The sequence below is a fragment of the Gigantopelta aegis genome, chromosome 2, assembly GCF_016097555.1.
Source record: "Gigantopelta aegis isolate Gae_Host chromosome 2, Gae_host_genome, whole genome shotgun sequence".
Classification (NCBI taxonomy): Eukaryota; Metazoa; Mollusca; class Gastropoda; order Neomphalida; family Peltospiridae; genus Gigantopelta; species Gigantopelta aegis.
This window is the reverse complement of record NC_054700.1, coordinates 9124361-9142597: the sequence shown is the minus strand read 5'-3', so window position 1 is coordinate 9142597 and position 18237 is coordinate 9124361. Positions and strand designations below refer to the sequence as shown.

The window sequence follows — 18237 nt, the reverse complement described above, 5'->3', positions numbered from 1 at the left end:
TATACCTAAGTAATATCTGTAGGGCATATTCATATTAATATGCATTTATATGGACTGTTTTGCCTTTTGCAAAGTGGCTACATGTCTAATACAGTAAATGAAGTAGATTAAGTAAATACAGCAGGTCAAAATTGAATATGAGGCCTATCATGTCTAATTTTCCCTGAAATTAGTGTGTAAACATTTGTTGCAAATGGCCCCAATTTTGTGACTTTCACCATCCCTCTGACACATTTCTAATAATGTATCATGAATTCAGTCACCATATCTTTACTAAGCCTCCACTTATCATATCTAAAATGCAAAATTTTACAGTTTTAGATTTTTTTGTTTCTCAAAAATTTAAATTTAAGTTTAATATTTAATTAAAAATGAAGTAAAATCTAATGATTTATTTTTTTTTTTTTCCTTTAAATATTTCAAAATCTTTCCAAGACAACACTGTGCAGATAGAACATATGTAGAAGAAAAAATAGCTGCTCATTGTATGAAGAAATTCCAAAATTTGATAAAGTTATTACATTTTGAAGTTGGTGTCCCTCAAGTTTCCATTGCTAAAATTGGCCATGGCAAGGCACTGTGGTAGGTGTTTTAACACAGCCTCTGTATACTCTCAGTTTAAAGGTGACATACCGATACTTGCTGAGCATTGCTTTAATATGTATATCATTGGAATGCATTAGTGTGGGCCAGTTTTTAGGGGAAAAAATGGACTGATAGGCCTCAGATTACAGTTATCTTCCCATTTGGTTGTCCAAAATCCGGAAGTTTCACCGCGCAAGTAGTCTGCTGTTTGACTGTGATTATTTCATGGCAGACAGCTATGAAGTGGCACTGTTTGACTGAAGTGACAGGGGATAGCATGTAGTTTGTAAACATGTGTAACTTGTTGACATTGAAGACTTGTTTGTGGTAATTCCGGCCCATGCAAAAGTAGTGCTTTTTGTGTAAAATGGGTGTACTCCGGCCTGGTTTAGAGGGTGTGTCTGTTTAAACCAATATGCTGGGAGAAAGAGCTGGACAACAGGGGTTGTCCTTTTCAGGGTATGTGTCCCCCATGCAGGCAAAGGTACATACAAAACTTCACGGGCCTGCTGATATTAATAAAAATGTTATAGCCACTAAGTCTATATAGAAACATATAGCGAAATTAATTGTGGTCTGAGGCCATGTGGGCGGCTATATTTTCTGACTGTGCTTTTTTCTTTCTTCACCTTCGTGTGTTTCTGGGGGCGAGACGTAGCCCAGTGGTAACGCGTTCGCCTGTTGCGCAGTCGGTTTCGGATCGATCCCCTTCAGTGGGCCCATTGGGCTATTTCTCGTTCCAGTCAGTGCAGCACGACTGTCATAGCAAAGACCGTGGTATGTGCTATCCTGTCTGTGGGATGGTACATATAAAATAGCCCTTGCTACTAATGGAAAAACCGTCGTGGAGGAAGAAGCCGACGACAGCTGCGCCCATGACAGGCATGCGCTACAACAGCGTGATCTGAATGTGCACGTAAAACCCTATAAAGTACAGTAATGGAAAATGTAGCAGGTTTCCTCTCTAAGACTAAATATCAAAATTACCAAATGTTTGACATGCAATTGCCAATGAATAATAAATCAGTGTGCTCTAGTTGTGTCGTTAAACAAAACAAACTCTCGTTTAGTGTTCATCTACAGGTAGCGGTACAAGTAGTATCTCACCGGGTCAAATCTAAACGACAAAACCGTTATCCAAAATCAAGACCGTATCTATACAATGCAGAGTCGAATGAGCATTTGGCAAAACAGTGGTTGATTCCATAAATCTCCATCAAGTGCCTCGTCTAGAGGAGGACAGCGACTGTTGAGATCCTCGCCCTGTTCTACGAAACGATCTTAGCGCTAAGATGAACTTAAGTGCATAAGGTAGCTATGCGTTTAAGGTGATCGTAGCGCTAAGATCGGTTCGTAAAACGGGTCCCTGTACGAGACAATACAATGTCATCCTTCCTGCACCGCTCAAAAGAGGAGATAATTTACCGGACAATACATCATTCGTTCACCGCTCAAAATGGGGCTGCCACTCCCAGACTAATTTATTAAATCAAAACCAGTACAGGACAGAGCTCATTACAATAAATATAGCTGCGATCATGTGCACTCATGAATCACTGTCACAACTGTGGTGATATCAGGTACCTGCGAAACCTGATCATATCCTGCCCCACCGATTCGAGGTGCACCCAACTTTTCATTCCTCTGATGACGTTACCGGTCATTGGTGATACACGTGACAGTGTTTGTTGCCCTAAAATGTTGTTTCATCTAATCAGCAAATTCACGTAGTTCAATTGCAGTTAATGCCAATGTACCTAAAACTAATGTGACACTTATAATGACAATTTTTGTGTGGAACTAGGGTAATCATAGACCACTTCCTTTTTTGCCTTAAGTCTTTTTTTCTGATTTACTAATGGCAAGGGGTGGTAGTGTTTGTGATCATTGTGTATGTGTTGATTGGAGCCGTGTGTTGTGGCAGTTTTAGCCACGTGTTACTATTGTGATCCATGTGATTTGATTTGATCCACCCTGTGTGTCTTTATGCCAGACATATATTTCGGCTAAGAGTATGAATGAATGAATGAATTAATGAATGAATGTTTAACGACACCTCAGCACAAAAATACACATCGGCTGTTGGGTGTCACAAATGATAAGTAAATATCTGAGAGTATGTTTGCCTGTCTGAGTTTTCCGCATGTATGTCTGTCTGTTTCATCCCTCGTGCCCCTCACCCCCTGCCCCACCCATTCGCCATTCTCATCATGACTTTATATCAGAAGATATAGACTAACGAGTGATGACTTTATATCAGAAAGTACGGGCTAGCAATTGATGATTTATATCAGAAGATATAGGCTAACGAGTGGTGACTTCATATCAGAAAGTACGGGCTAGCGATCGACAACTTTATATCTGAAGATATAGACTAACAAGTGATGACTTTATATCAGAACATATAGGCTAACGATTGATGACTTTATATCAGAAGGTACGGGCTTACAATCAACAATTTGTAACTGAAAGTACGGACTTGCGATCGACGACTTTATATCAGAAATTACGGGCTAGCGATCGACGACTGCATATCAGAAAATACGGGCTAGCGATCGACGACTTTATATCAGAAATTACGGGATAGCGATCAGATGATACGGGCTAGCGATCAACACCTTTATATCACTAAGTACGGTCTAGCGATCAGATGATATGGGCTAGTTATCGATGACATTATATCAGAAAGTACAGGATAACGATCAAGCAATATGGGCTAGCCACTTACGGCGACAAAACGACAGCATTTGAAACCCAGCGATGCAGTCACACGAGTTCATTATATGTCAGATCTTGTCTTAGATATGGTATTCGGTGACAACCGAATGTTTTGCATACCTCGCCCATTCCTCGAATGTCTGCCTCTACGGGGTATGCCGTCGCCCAACAATAGACTGGACACAACAAACAAGATTGGTGAAATATTTCAAATTCAGTCTCTTGCTTGTGCGAAAATCAAATTCACACTGAGCGCCTTTATATTCTGGCGGTATTAAAATTGGAATCCCCCATTGTGCTGCCTGCCCCCGGGTGTGTTATATGAAAACATAATTTGATTCGCCTAAACAAAGACAGCGCAAGTGTGTGCGATATATTACACCCCGAATAACTATTCTATTAAGAGACGAAGGGTATCAGGATTAACTCTAGCGTAACCGTGAAGTTCGGGAATAGAGTAAACGTTTTGCACCGGCTTGACATTCGATTGAGAGGATTTGTAGAGCTATTATGCTAGGGTCAGACTACCAACTGCCAGCACAGTGTTGGCAAACTTTCTGCTCTCACGACTTCTACGACTCTCCAGTTGCTAGTCTAAGCGTTCTTACAACTCGATTCTCGTCGTATACGACTTCTACGACGGCCGTCGTATCCGATTCAAAAGATTAATCATGCCTTGTTGATAGTCAGAGCGCGCATTACAACTCAACGCGACGCCCAGTTATTAGTATGAGCGCATTCACAACTCAACGGAACTGTCGAGTTGGCCAACTTTCTGCTGGCAGTTGACAGTCTGATACTAGCATTAGAACCACTTGTCGAACCACCATAGTAGACCCACACTCTGGTTGGGTAGAGTTTTTTTCGTGGTATGTACTATCCTGTCTTGGGAAAGTGCATATAAAAGATCCCTTGCTGCTAATGGGAAAAGTATAGAGGGTTTCGTCCAAGACTACCGAGACAAACATTAACAAATGTTTGACTTCCTATAGCCTATGATTAATAAATCAAGTGTTCAAGTGGCGTCGTTAAAGAAAACAAACTTTTAACTTTAACTGTATAGTCACTCGAGACTTGGGTTAGGGTCATGTGAAAGGACGTCTGAGAGAAGTGCTGGAGGTAACACGATCGACCCGCTGCGGTTGACCTGTTAGGGATTATCCCCATTCTGTCGTCTTTATCGACTGATCATACAAATGAATAGAAAACAGTTGTCGAAAGCATACCGATAGTAGCGAAGACAGACAGCCAGACAGGCACGGCCATACCGATTGACAAACAGACAAACAGACAGACAGACATACACGTTAATACGATTAAGGACACATTATACGTTTATACTTAAGCTATGTGACAAGTAGATGAATATGCAAACCTGTATAACATAATCAATACAATGTTATTGTAATAAAGTTTGCGATTTGAACATAAAAGTAAATTTCAACACACATGCTTGAAAACATTTACTTTGTAAACAAAGATAAAACTTACCTATACAGTACTAGGTTGACATTAAAACACTTTTCTTTGTAAAAAAACAACCCAAACAAACAAAGTTAACTTGAACTGCATTTCAAAGGAATATTTAGTACAAAGAAAGGTTAAAAAATATACAAACACGATAACAATCCAGGCACTATGTTGTCACAACTTAAAAGTCTGTTGTCCGTGGCCATGTTTAACATTTCAAATATGTCTTTGTAAATACAATGTTGACTTCTTCACAAACTAGTCTAATCTGTAAAAAAAAAAAAATCAACATTTTATTTGTAAAGACATATTTGAAATGTTAAACATGGCCACCGAAAATCGTCTTTTTAGTTACAAATAGAAAGAGCTATAGAAACCAGGCCTAGATATAACATTCTTTCTTCAATTTGGGCCCATTTATTTTTCAGTGTTTTAATGGTTGATAATTTAAAAATATTAGCACCTTTCCGACACAGCGACTTTCTTCTTTAACGGTGACCGGCCTCGGTGGCGTCGTGGTTAGCCATCGGTCTACAGGCTGGTAGGTACTGGGTTCGGATCCCAGTCGAGGCATGGGTTTTTTAATCCAGATACCGACTCCAAACCCTGAGTGAGTGCTCCGCAAGGCTCAATGGGTAGGTGTAAACCACTTGCACCGACCAGTGATCCATAACTGGTTCAACAAAGGCCATGGTTTGTTAACCTACCTGTGGGAAGCGCAAATAAAAGATCCCTTGCTGCCTGTCGTAAAAGAGTAGCCTATGTGGCGACAGCGGGTTTCCTCTCAAAATCTGTGTGGTCCTTAACCATATGTATGACGCCATATAACCGTAAATAAAATGTGTTGAGTGCGTCGTTAAATAAAACATTTCTTTCTTTAACGGTACTGCATTGCCATGTGTTTTAAATAATTAGTAAAAAGAGAGGGCATGTGCCTAGAATATGACTAGCATTTGTCTGTAAATGACAAAATAACGATATGTAAAATAGAAGCTTTCCTTAAACCGATAGCTTGAATTAATTTTTCTATACCCTTCATCTGGACGTTCATGTAATTAATTTTAGCGGGCAAAGTCAGTCATCTTAGATAAAAAAATAAAATAAAAATAAAATAAAATAAAAAAATAAGCAAAAATTAAAATGTATTAAAGATAGGAGCCGCATATTTCTAAATTTAATTTGCAAAAGTAAATAAATGTTCAGTAAGAGAAAACCCCTCTAATTTGGTCAGGTATTAAATTCAAAACCAATATACATGCGTTTCTGTTACGAAAGAATCGGACTAAAGGAACAGACACTAGTTTTAAACACTACAGCATATTTTTCACTGTTAGAGCCGTCTATGATAACTGAAATCAAACATTAATTATATTTTATTCTTTAGATTATCCATTTCCATAGAACCGAAGTGTTTCTGATCATCCTGGTGTTTGTAGTACCAAAAATAGCATTTTTCATATTTTAAAAAACCGCACGTGTGTCTGAGAAATAGCGGTTTATTGATTCGAGTTTTGGTCTATTTTTAAGAATATTTCCTGTTTTAACGTCAGAAACTCTTCTTTCATTCTATTGTAATTTTATCCAAATGAGTTACAGGTTTGTACATCAACTAAACTTAGCGTTCATTTCTTACGGGTTAAAACTAAGATCTGCACCTTTAACAAACAAACATATTAAATTTGGTTATCAAATTGTCTATCCATCGTTTTTTATGAGTTTGACAATATATATATATATATATATATATATATATTAAATGCGGTCATTAAACTAAAACAGTACAATGTGTGTATGTGAAATGCGGTCATTAAACTAAAACAGTACAATGTGTGTATGTGAAATGCGGTCATTAAACTAAAACAGTACAATGTGTGTATATGAAATGCGGTCATTAAACTAAAACAGTACAATGTGTGTATGTGAAATGCGGTCATTAAACTAAAACAGTACAATGTGTGTATGTGAAATGCGGTCATTAAACTAAAACAGTACAATGTGTGTATGTGAAATGCGGTCATTAAACTAAAACAGTACAATGTGTGTATATGAAATGCGGTCATTAAAATAAAACAGTACAATATGTGTATGAAATGCGGTCATTAAAATTAAATGGAATAATTTATATAGGTACAAGATAGACATTTGTAGACTAACGTTCAGATACTGGGCCTAAGTCTCTTTGTGATTTAGCTTCCCTTTGCTGGTGTATTTTTTAGTGTTAGTGTGGTAATGGATGTAGACACTTTATCACAGCTAACTGAATTTCAGTTGTGAGTTTAATTGGAAGTGTAGTGGACTGTGATATATCGGTCTCTTTGGCTTGATAACGTTGTCTCAACTGAGGTGGGTCTCTGCTTATCCTGGCGTAAGTTGGATGCCAGGAATAAATGAGATGTGTTGTTTTCTTCTCTCATTTTAGAATACAGAATACAGTTAATAAATGTAATGTTGCTTTGTCGATCGTGTTGTAAGTTTCTTTGTTGTTTTCTATGTATCTATCTGTCTAGCCATCCACCCGTCGATTCTGTTTTGTTCTATTATATTCTGTTGTGTTCTGTCCTTTGCCGTTGTATCCAGTTCCGTTCTGTTCCCCTGTGTCCTGTTCAGTTCTCTTCCGTGTTGTGTTGTGTTGTGTTGTGTTGTGTGTTGTGTTGTGTGGTGTGGTGTGTTGTGTTGTGTTGTGTTGTGTTGTGCGTTGCGTTGTGTTGCGTTGCGTTGCGTTGCGTTGCGTTGCGTTGTGTTGTTCTGTTATGTTGTATTTTGTTGGGTTGTGTTCTACTGTACTGCGTTGTTTTGTTTTCTGTTCTCTTTTCTGTTCTATTATATATGTCTATTGTTGATGGGACCGGAATGTATCACAATACAACTCACTTGCTGTCTCGAATTTATGACGATATACTCCCCTCATATCATTCGAAGTATGGTTGGTCACATAAAAAAGCCTTTGCCGTATACATTTCTTGCCTATATGTTCGCATCATCATCTCACTACGGGCGGGACGTAGCTCAGTGGCACAGCGCTCGCCTGATGCGCGATCGACCTAGGATCGATTCTCGTCGGTGGGCCCATTGGGCTATTTCTCGTTCCTGCCAGTGCTCCACAACTGGTGTAACAAAGGCCGTGGTATGTAGTATCCTGTCTGTGGGATGGTGCATATAAAAGATCCCTTGCTGCTAATCGAAAAGAGTAGCCTATGTAGTGGCGATAGCAAGTTTCCTCTCTCAATATTTGTGTGTGGTCCTCAACCATATATCTGACGCCATATAACCGTAAATTAAATGTGTTGAGTGCGTCGTTAAACAAAACATTTCTTTCTTTCTTTGTATCATAATAAAACAAACTTGCTGTTTCTCGAATTTATAAAGATATACTCCCCCTATGACATTCGAAGTATGGTTGGTCACACGAGAATGCCTTTGCCGTATACATTTCTTGTCTATATGTTCGCATCCTCTCTTCATTGAAACCCGACTAGAATACTGACATATAAATGAATGTTGTTTAACATACTTTATGAACTACATGATTATTTTCTTCTTTTTTCCCAGGTTTTTCATTAGAGCTCTTCTTCTAGTGTTCATTCACCTAGTCGCGGGTTTCACAAGTTCGGTAAGTACACTATTAAATAAAGTATTTGAATCATAATGCAGTAATATTCGTAGAACGCTCAAGAGTGTTTTGTAGCTTTTTTAAAGGCACGAGGAGAAATTGGAACACGTGTAGTCAATCTCAGCGCATTGCTTAATCATGCATTTAAACATAATAGTGTTGGCATTAAAGAGAAAGTTCATAACAATTTTCTTTCTTTGAATATGCATTTATGCTAGACCTTCCTTTAATTAGTAGAAAATGTTTGGTGTGTGTGGGGAGGGTGTGGGTTTTTTTGGTCCGTTTCTTCTTTTTATGGTAGGGGGCGCTTTTAGGGTGGAGGCGTGGGGTAATAACCTTTAATGTGCAACATTTGTATACGTGGCCAAGGAATATAGCCAATATATTCATGAATTTGTTTTATATATGTCTGCTTCTTTACAAATGTAGGGTATGGACGAATCACTTTAAGCTAACTTAGGGTTCCAACACTTCAAGATGTTATGAGGTGGGAAGAGATTCGCGGACCAGGAAAACAAACCACTGTGTTTTAGTATCACTGGATTGTTCATGCAAACATCCTCATTACGTACAAATTATACACCTGGAAATTAATTAAGAACCACCTGAACTGTATTGCAACCACAAAATTTGCCTAGAAATAGTTGTCGGTGCCGACTTGGGTTACATCAGACATTGAGATGTTTTACATGTTCTGTATGTATTGGGTAATTACCGAGATGGCGTGAATAAATATCTCACGAGAAGCACATCAGTGTAAGTGCAGGAAGGAAGGAAGGAAGGAAATGGTTTATTTAACGACGCACTCAACACATTTTATTTACGGTTATATGGCGTCAGACATATGGTTAAGGACCACACAGATATTGAAGGAGGGAACCCGCTGTCGGCACTTCATGGGCTATTCTTTTCGAATAGCAGCAAGGGATCTTTTATATACACCATCCCATAGACAGGATATTACATACCACGGCCTTTGATGTACCAGTTGTGGTGCACTGGTTGGAGCGAGAAATAGCATAATGGGCCCACCGACGGGGATCAATCCTAGACCGACCGCGCATCAAGCGAGCGCTTTACCACTGGGCTACGTCTCGCCACTAGTATAAGTGCAGCTCCATAGTTTATTGCAATGGCGTAGCCAGCATGAGGCAAACGAGGCGCTTGCCTCGTCTGGAATTTCCTCAGATTTATTTTGTTTTTCCCATGATACTGATATTTATTTTACAGGTCTGGGTTTTCCTCGGCGTTTTGTTTTTTTTCCTCTCTGACTACGGCCCAGTATTACCAAAAACATTTACGCATATTTACGGGGGTTGTGGTGTGTTTTTTGTTTGTTTGTTGTTGTTGTTGTTTTTGGGTTTTTTGGTTTTTTTTTTGGGGGGGGGTCTTTTTCCCAAGAATAGGTATCATTAAATAAAGACGTAACAACAGTGTTAATTGCTGTCGGTCCTTTTCAATATTTTCTGTATCTAGAGAATATTTACTTAAGTGTTTTGTATCCACGAGATGGTCACAATTACTTGCGAAATAATACGTTATATAGTCAAACTTAGATGGTGTTTAATTTATATCCAAGTGTATATTTAATTGTGGTAAACCATACTGTTGATTTCTTGGAAACAATCGTACAGGTAACAGAAACAATGTGAAAATGAAAGACCACGAAACTATTTGAATGTATGCAGATGGATTAAAACAAATCCTGTTCTCTTTCAAGACTCCACTAGATCATATTGATTATTTATAGGATGTCAACCAGTTTTCATAATTGAGACATAGTCTTCAGAGGAGACCCCGCCTCGTTTTTGTTTTCATTAGTAACTGTGAATCTTATACCTTTCGCCACAGATAGGACAGTATATACCACCGTCTTTGAGACATTGATATACCAGTTGTGGAGTCAAGTTGGAACAGCAGCAAACCAAGTGGGTCCGACGATGGGGTCCTACCCTACGTTCTAATCACCCAAGGCGAGCGCTCTACCGACTGAGCTAGACCCCACCCAAATATAGACACCTGGACACAAAACGTTTGCACAACCCTTCCACCGTTGAACCAAGTTGAAGAATACTGCTAACGCTGATGGGGGTAGACATCACCGATAGAGAACGGTGATCTATCGTCGGCTATTGGATGTAACATGTCAGACAGTTGGCAATTGTGATTATAGTCTTAGACAGAAAGAAACGATACATTTTCTATTACAGGAAACACGCAACATTTCTCTATTAGTAGCAAGGCATGTTTTATTTGTATCATCCCACAGATAGCATGGCCTTTAATACACTGGTACTGGTGCACTGGCTGGATCGAGAAGTAACCCAATGGACCTTCTGACGGAGATCGATCCTAGACCGACCGCTCATGAAGCGACCGCTTTACCACAGGGCTATACTACGTTCTCCCCCCACCCCCACCCCCACCCCCACCCACCCCCACCCTCCAATATATGCAAACACCCTTGGACACAGAACGTTTACGCAATTCTTTCACTTTTGAAGCAAGTGCAAGAATACCACTGACGCTGATTGGGTTAGACATCTGTTTTGCAATACATCACAGTGACACATGTTTTTGGAACACACAATTATTCAGTGGCTAATTTGTCTTTGGTAACCGCGTAACCTTAGTGCAGCGCTGAAAACCACTTTCTGTTTGTTTTGCTAAGAAAACGTTTGTCGCTCAACATAACCGTTTATCGCGTCGCTTGTTTTGACGTGCCACAACATATCCACGTGGGAATTGTCTTTGAGTTCAGAAACCTGTTGCGTTTATTGCATTCTTCCAAAGCGACTGTTCATTACTGTGACTAAAAGGGTTCAGGCTGCCGGTTAACCCCCAAGAGATATACGAACAAAATTGTTTCTTTTAGTTTCGAAACGTCCATAATATTATTTACTAATCTGGAGAGAACCCTTCATGATTCTGCCGGGCGGGACGTTGTCCAGTGGTAAAGCGCTCGCTTGATGCGCGGTCGGTCTAGCATCGATCCCCCGTCGGTGGGCCCATTGGGCTATTTCTCGCTTTAGCCAGTGCACCACGACTGGTATATCAAAGGCCGTGGTATGTGCTATCCTGTCTGTGGGATGGTGCATATAAAAGATCCCCTGTTACTAATGGAAAAATATAGCGGGTTTCATATCTATGACTATTTCAAAATTACCATATGTTTGACATCCAAAAGCCGATGATTAATAAATTAATGTGCTCTAGTGGTATCGTTAAACAAAACAAACAAACAAATTATGACTCTGCCGTGATTCTGTTTTGCAGCCAGCTTATTTCAGGTCCAACGCCGCCCTGTCTTCATGTATCAGCTGTATATTATTTGGTTGTGCATGCGTATGTTGACCCAACATGTAGGTCCCAAAAGTAGGTGCATGTAGGTTACAGATTGTCTTAAACGCACGCAATTACATGTATTTACAATGTTCGAGCACCCGATGGCTTCGTAATTCCAACCTTAGCATTTTCGACGACAATAGTGTTACGATCGTTTCGTGAAACGAGTCCGAAAATTATATCGCAACCAGCACTTGTTTCTGATTAGTCATCCGAGATGAATTCGCGTTCAAGTTCAGGTTCATGCACGATGTCCTGGGTACACAACTCGGCCATCTCTCGGCGCTGATTGTCGATGAACCGTTGAAACCAGGTTACATGTACCTACTTGATGGGAGCCGGTACCAGGAAGCGAACTCAGTACCTACCAGCCTTTATAGACTGATGACTTCATTCACTAAGCTACTGAGGCTGCTCGAAGAACGCGCGTTTTTCCTGTGTGGCAAATACAACTGTAGGCGGTTGTTGTTTAGCCAAAATAAGATATTTATTGCACTTCAAATAAAACTCCAAGACTCACAGTTGTTCTTGGACCGCTGCCGTGGTACCCTTTTTAACCCATTTGATACTTGTGAAATATTGAGAACACATGTACAAATATATTGCTGTATAGCTAGTTACGTTAAGTTTCCTGGCGCGTTTCTGTATTGTTTACGTTGTGAACATGAAAAAATATTTACATGTGAGGTGTGTGTTGTATTCGGTTTATTTTTATTTTTCCCCCAGTTTCTATTTTTGTTTTATTTCTGTTATTTTCTTTTCAAGCTCTACCCCACTCATCCCCCCCGTAGGTAAACACTTATATCTGTCTAAGCTGGATGATATACAACATGTGATTTTATGGGAAGGGCACAGTGGCAAACTAGGTATGGCACCACACTCGGTTTTGTTTTTTTGCCGTCGACCAAGTTCGATTTTTGTGACACAAAGGCAAAAAAAGGAGGCCAACCACGGCACTTGCCGTCGGTGCCGTAGACAATGTCGAACCCCGCCCTAGTGTATAATAGCTTACTTTATAGTCTGGAATAAATCTCCGACGGTGGGCCCATTGGGATATTTCTCATTCCAGCCTGTGCACCATGGCTGGTATATCAAAGGCCGTGGTAGGTGCCATCCTGTCTGTGGGGTGGTGTATATAAAAGATAATTTGATACTAATGGTAAAATGTAGCGGGTTTCCTCTCTAAGACTATATGTCAAAAATCACCAAATGTTCAACATACAATAGCTGATGATTAATAAATCGATCTGCTCTGGTGGTATTGTTAAACACAACAATATTTGTTTTATAGTCTGGCCACGATTCACTGACATATTTGAATAATACTCCTGCAGTGCGCGTGTCATAAGTCACGTGATATGACTTTCCCACTGAGAAATGCTGCCACTTGAGCATTTTGTGCAGGCAAGAAAAAGAAAGAAAAAAAGAAGGAAAAAACAAAACATGCAGAAAATGTGTCTGCGGAACATTTGTCATTCTTGATCATTCCAATGCAGGTGGAAATTGGGATCGGGTTCTGGCGCACGCAGCTTTTGGCAAATGTCTTCCTGCATAACGATGTCAGACCTCACACTGGTGTTTAGAAACGCGATAACCTTCATGCAAAGTCACCTGACCTCAATACGACACAACACGTTTGCCAAATGAATTTCCATGGACGCAGAGCATGCGCACTCTGGCAAATACATGCACACACATGTACAAATAAACATACACAGGCGTGCTTTGGGTGTGGGGTGTTTTTTGTTTGTTTTTTTTTGGGGGGGGGTCTGGGTTTTTTTGTTTGTTAGCGGTTTTTTGGTGTTTTTTGTTGTTGTGGGGTTTGTTTGCTGTTTGCTTTTTTTTTTTGGGGGGGGGGCGTGGTTGTTTTTGTTCTTTTTGGGGGGTGGGTTAGTTTTTTGGGGTTTTTTTTTGTACAGATAAATCCATCACTATGTTATGAAGACCGCCTATATATCAAGGAATTTGTGTTTGTTCCCTTCGTCTCCTCTGACTTCAATCCCATTTCAACCAATCTACTTTCATCATCCTATCTTTCACCTATTCTTTATTGTTTGCTATCCACATCCTCATCACTGTCCTTTCCTTTCCAAATGCGACAGGTGCTTGTCTTTTGCATCCATCCGTGTCACACGCCTGTCATTTCACCATAAACCTGTCTAACGACTTGTTTTATTTCCTTTGTTAATTCGTTATAGACACCGGCCTCGGTGGCATACTGGTTAGGTCATCGGATCCCAGTCGAGGCATGGGATTTTTAATCCAGATACCGACTCCAAACCCTGAGTGAGTGTTCCGCAAGGCTCAATGGATAGGTGTAAACCATTTGCACCGACCAGTGATCTATAACTGGTTCAACAAAGGCCATGGTTTGTGCTATCCTGCCTGTGGGAAGCGCAAATAAAAGATCCCTTGCTGCTAATCGGAAATAGTAGCCCATGTAGTGGCGATAGCGGGTTTCCTCTCAAAATCTGTGTGGTCCTTAACCATATGTCTGAGGCCATATAACCGTAAATAAAATGTGTTGAGTGCGTCGTTAAATAAAACATTCCTTTCTTTCGTTATAGACATTGTCGGGACATAGCCCAGTGGTAAAACATTCTTCTGATGATGGACTATCGGTCTAGCATCGATCCCCTTCGGTGAGCCCATTGGGCTATTTCTCGCTCCAGCCAGTGCACCACGACTGGTATATCAAAGGCCGTGGTATGTGTTATCCTTTCTGTGGGATGGTGCATATAAAATATCCCTTGCTGTTAATCGAAAAGAGTAACCCATGAAGTGGCGACAGGGGTTTCCTCTCTCAATATATGTGTGGTCCGTAACCATATATCTGACGCCATATAACCGTAAATAGAATGTGTTGAGTGCGTCGTTAAATAAAACATTTCCTTCCTTAACAATGGCGAATGATTAGTAAATCAATGCGTTGTAGTGGTGTCGTTAAACAAACTAAACGTGTAACTTTTCGTTGAAGACAGATCTGACTCAGCATGTTTTCAGCAACAGCTGCGTCCTCAATTCAGAAAATATGTTTTTAGTCTCACAACAGCAACCAAAACAAAACGTCTTCAGCGTTATGTATATTCTTAGAATGAAGTTAACCTGATATTTATGAATGCTAATAGGATTCGTTTTCAAACTCCACAAGAGATTGGGTTTTTTCTTAGATTTCCTTTTCAAAGAAGCATATTATGATGAAAGTGAGATTACGCTCAATGCTAATTTATCATCTCCAGAAAGAAAGTATGACTTGTTTCGTTACATATTGCTCAAAACACACAGCAGACAAAATATACTGTGCAAATATATGGGGAATAAATAACGATTGAAGCTACTTGGATGAACAAATGCTTGTGGCAGAAGGTAGTAAAACTTCAACTAGTGTTCGTGGAATTGCTCCTAAAAGTACTACATACTGAACGCCGTATATTATTCAACAGAACTGAGCGGTTGTAATCAACAAAACCTATGCTAAACACGAACTAAAGTTTGTTTTGTTTCGTTTAACGACACCACCAGAGCACATTGATTCATGAATCATCGGCTATTGGATGTCAACCATTTGGTAATTTTGACATATATGGTCTTAGAGACAAAAGCCGCTACATTTGTTCCATTAGTAGCAAGGGATCTTTTATATGCACCATCCCACATCCAGGACAGTGGGTTAGTTGTTAGTGGTTATGAAGAAAGAACAGAGGGTAGTGGTCTTACACCTACCCATTGAGTCGTTAAAACTCGCTCTGGGTGGGAGCCGGCACCGGGTTTCCAACCCAATCAGCCTTATGCCCGATGAATTAACCACGACACCACCGAGGTCGACTATTTTAACTGAAACGATTTTGAGACTTCTGTGCCACATTACTCAAAGGGATGTGGCACACCTATATCTCCTTGATGGACGTAGTGTCTAAAACTGGTCATGGGCTACACATATGTTAGTGTTTATTTCACAAAGCTCTCACTATCTAGACCAGGGACCTAATAGAGAAAGTTCTTCTGTGGTCTTTTCAAGCTACACTACATAGTCTTTCTTGCAAGTCATTTTGTGTTGTTAATGTGAGACCACACAACTACGAGAGTTCGGTGAATTAGGCCCCTGTTGTGGAAATAAAGCAATGATGAATGTCCAACACCTGAGCTGAAGTGTCGTTAGACAAAGATACCTTTCTTGTCCGTTACGATATGTTTACAGTGTAATTGGCATTTTCCTTTCGGGCTAAGTGTAGTTCAAAAGAGTTAACGACTTTCTGGAACGACTCCAACAAACTTCAAAATAAAATAACCATCTTTTCACTTCTTCTTTTATCCCTTTTTTCGTTCATTTTCTTTTCCTTTTTTTCTCTTATTTTTTTTTTCTTTTCTTTTCTTTTCCTTTCCTTTGCTTTTTAACAAAGAACATTCCGTCGTGTAAGAGCCTATATAACATTGTCAAGATAACTTAATGAATGTAAAACAAACCTGTTAGTTTCACTCACTTTCGGTTTTTGCTATTTCGGAATTGCGATTACAGCAGATTTCTTAGGTTAACACTATGTTATTGTGTCATTATTGCCATATTGCGCATAGAGATGGTGACAAATGGGATTATAATATAATGTGTTCGAGTAAAATGCTTGTATTATCATGCCAAAACGTGCGTAGTGCGCGTTATATGTGTGCATATGCGTGTTCTTTCTTTCTGTGTGTGTGTGTTTGTGTGCATGCAAGCACGCGTTTGTTTGTGGGTGTGGGTGTGGCTATGTATGCTACTGAAATGAAATGAAAATATGAGTCAACCGGAAGAGAACACGGTGTTAGATTTGTAATATAACACGTCGACATCAAACGTGTTATGTTGGAAATTGATTTTGAAACATCTGATTGGCTACTACTGACATAGATGTCAAAGCCAAAGGGCCCAATGCAACTAACACTACCAAAATTGGTTTTACCTATGGTGTATACGTTAACTCAGCAAACTATTGTGCCGTACTTTGTTTTTGGTTTTTTAACTTGAGTTTTGTAGGAAACACAATACCAAACTTATTTTAAAACATATTAAATACGCTTTCGCTCTTTCAATATGTTAAGAAAAACCACACACACACACATTCAAAAATCCTTATTGTAAGATACGCCTGTCCTTTTAAGGCAAAATACAGTAGGTGTTGAATTAACTATTTCGTATTTTTTTGTAATTTGTAATTTTGACATATATCCTTAGAAAACCTGCTACATTTTTCCATTAGTAGCAAGATATTTTTTATTTGCATCATCCCACAGACAGGATAGCACATACCAAGACCTTTGACATATCAGCCGTGGTGCACTGCCTGGAATGAGAAATAGCCCAATGGGCCCACCGACGGGAATCGAGCCTAGACCGATCGCGCATCAAGCGAGCGCTTTACCACTGGGCTACGTCACGCTCCCGTCTGGTAAAAGTTTTATTGAGTAACTGAATGGTTTTGTTTCTCGGGTTTAGTGTTTATGGAAGACAGTTCTCTGGTGTCATGCCATATCATTTAGATGCTTATTATATCCATGTCTGTTCAACCGGAACGGACTATAGGTTTCGCCTACGTCCTGTCTGTCTGTCTGGCTGTCTGTCTGTCCCCACATATAGTATTCCAGATTTTTTTTTTTTTTTATTTTTTTACAATGCCTCCAGATATTAAGCTGAAATTTAATGTATAATATATGGCTTTATCATGTACCGTTACAGATCAAGGTTAACGTTTATGGCCAGTTACCCGTTTTTGACACAGTTATGGCCCTTGAATTTAAGATATACAAACATTTGTTTTCCGGGCTTGTTTTCTCCACAATGCCTTTAGATACTGATCAGAAATTTTATGTATAGATTTATCATGTTCTGTTACAGATCATGTTTAACTTTTATAATAATTTTTCCATTGGCCTTTGAACTAATGAGACACAAAAATTTGTTGGGCCCGGTAGGAGACCTGTATTGCTTTAGCAACACTTTCAGAATGCTCCTTTTAAAATAATGAACCACAATTTATACATTAAAGGTCCTATGTCAAAGTTGAAACTACACTATTTCGTTATGTTCTCATTTATTTGTACTAAATAACTAATTAAACGATCCCGCGCATAATTTTTCCATAATTAATAATTACTACTAAGTATTGTACTGGGCGACAAGAGGGATTTCCCCAATAATTTGTGGCTAAATATAACATGGCCACCATCTTTGTTTCTTTGTCAATTGACTGCAAAGAATTATGGATAAACGTAAGTGTGTTGAATGTGTCCACATAAACCAGTGACGTCACTAGTTAATGCGTGACACACTCTCAGAATTTCTCCCTCCCTTAAAAAAATTTTTATTTTGCTTCTACTGGTAAATGGAATTATTTGGTCGTAATGTTTTTTATAGGCATACAGGTGATGGTATAAACTTTCAAAGCAAAACATTATAAATATTTTTGTCGGAAACCGCCACTATTGCAACTTTGACATAGCACACTCAACTGTTGTATCCACGTGTCTGTTATTAT

The 18237-nt window shown here is 39.4% G+C and overlaps 1 protein-coding gene across 1 annotated transcript in view; it reads left to right on the top strand.

The window, feature by feature from the left end:
- Positions 1–18237, top strand: part of LOC121380953 (thrombospondin type-1 domain-containing protein 4-like) — a 102078-nt gene that overhangs the window by 26084 nt on the left and 57757 nt on the right. Inside the window, exon 2 of the mRNA XM_041510004.1 lies at positions 8323–8383. Within this exon, the coding sequence (XP_041365938.1) occupies positions 8323–8383 (61 nt within the window). The remainder of the gene's footprint in view (positions 1–8322; positions 8384–18237) is intronic.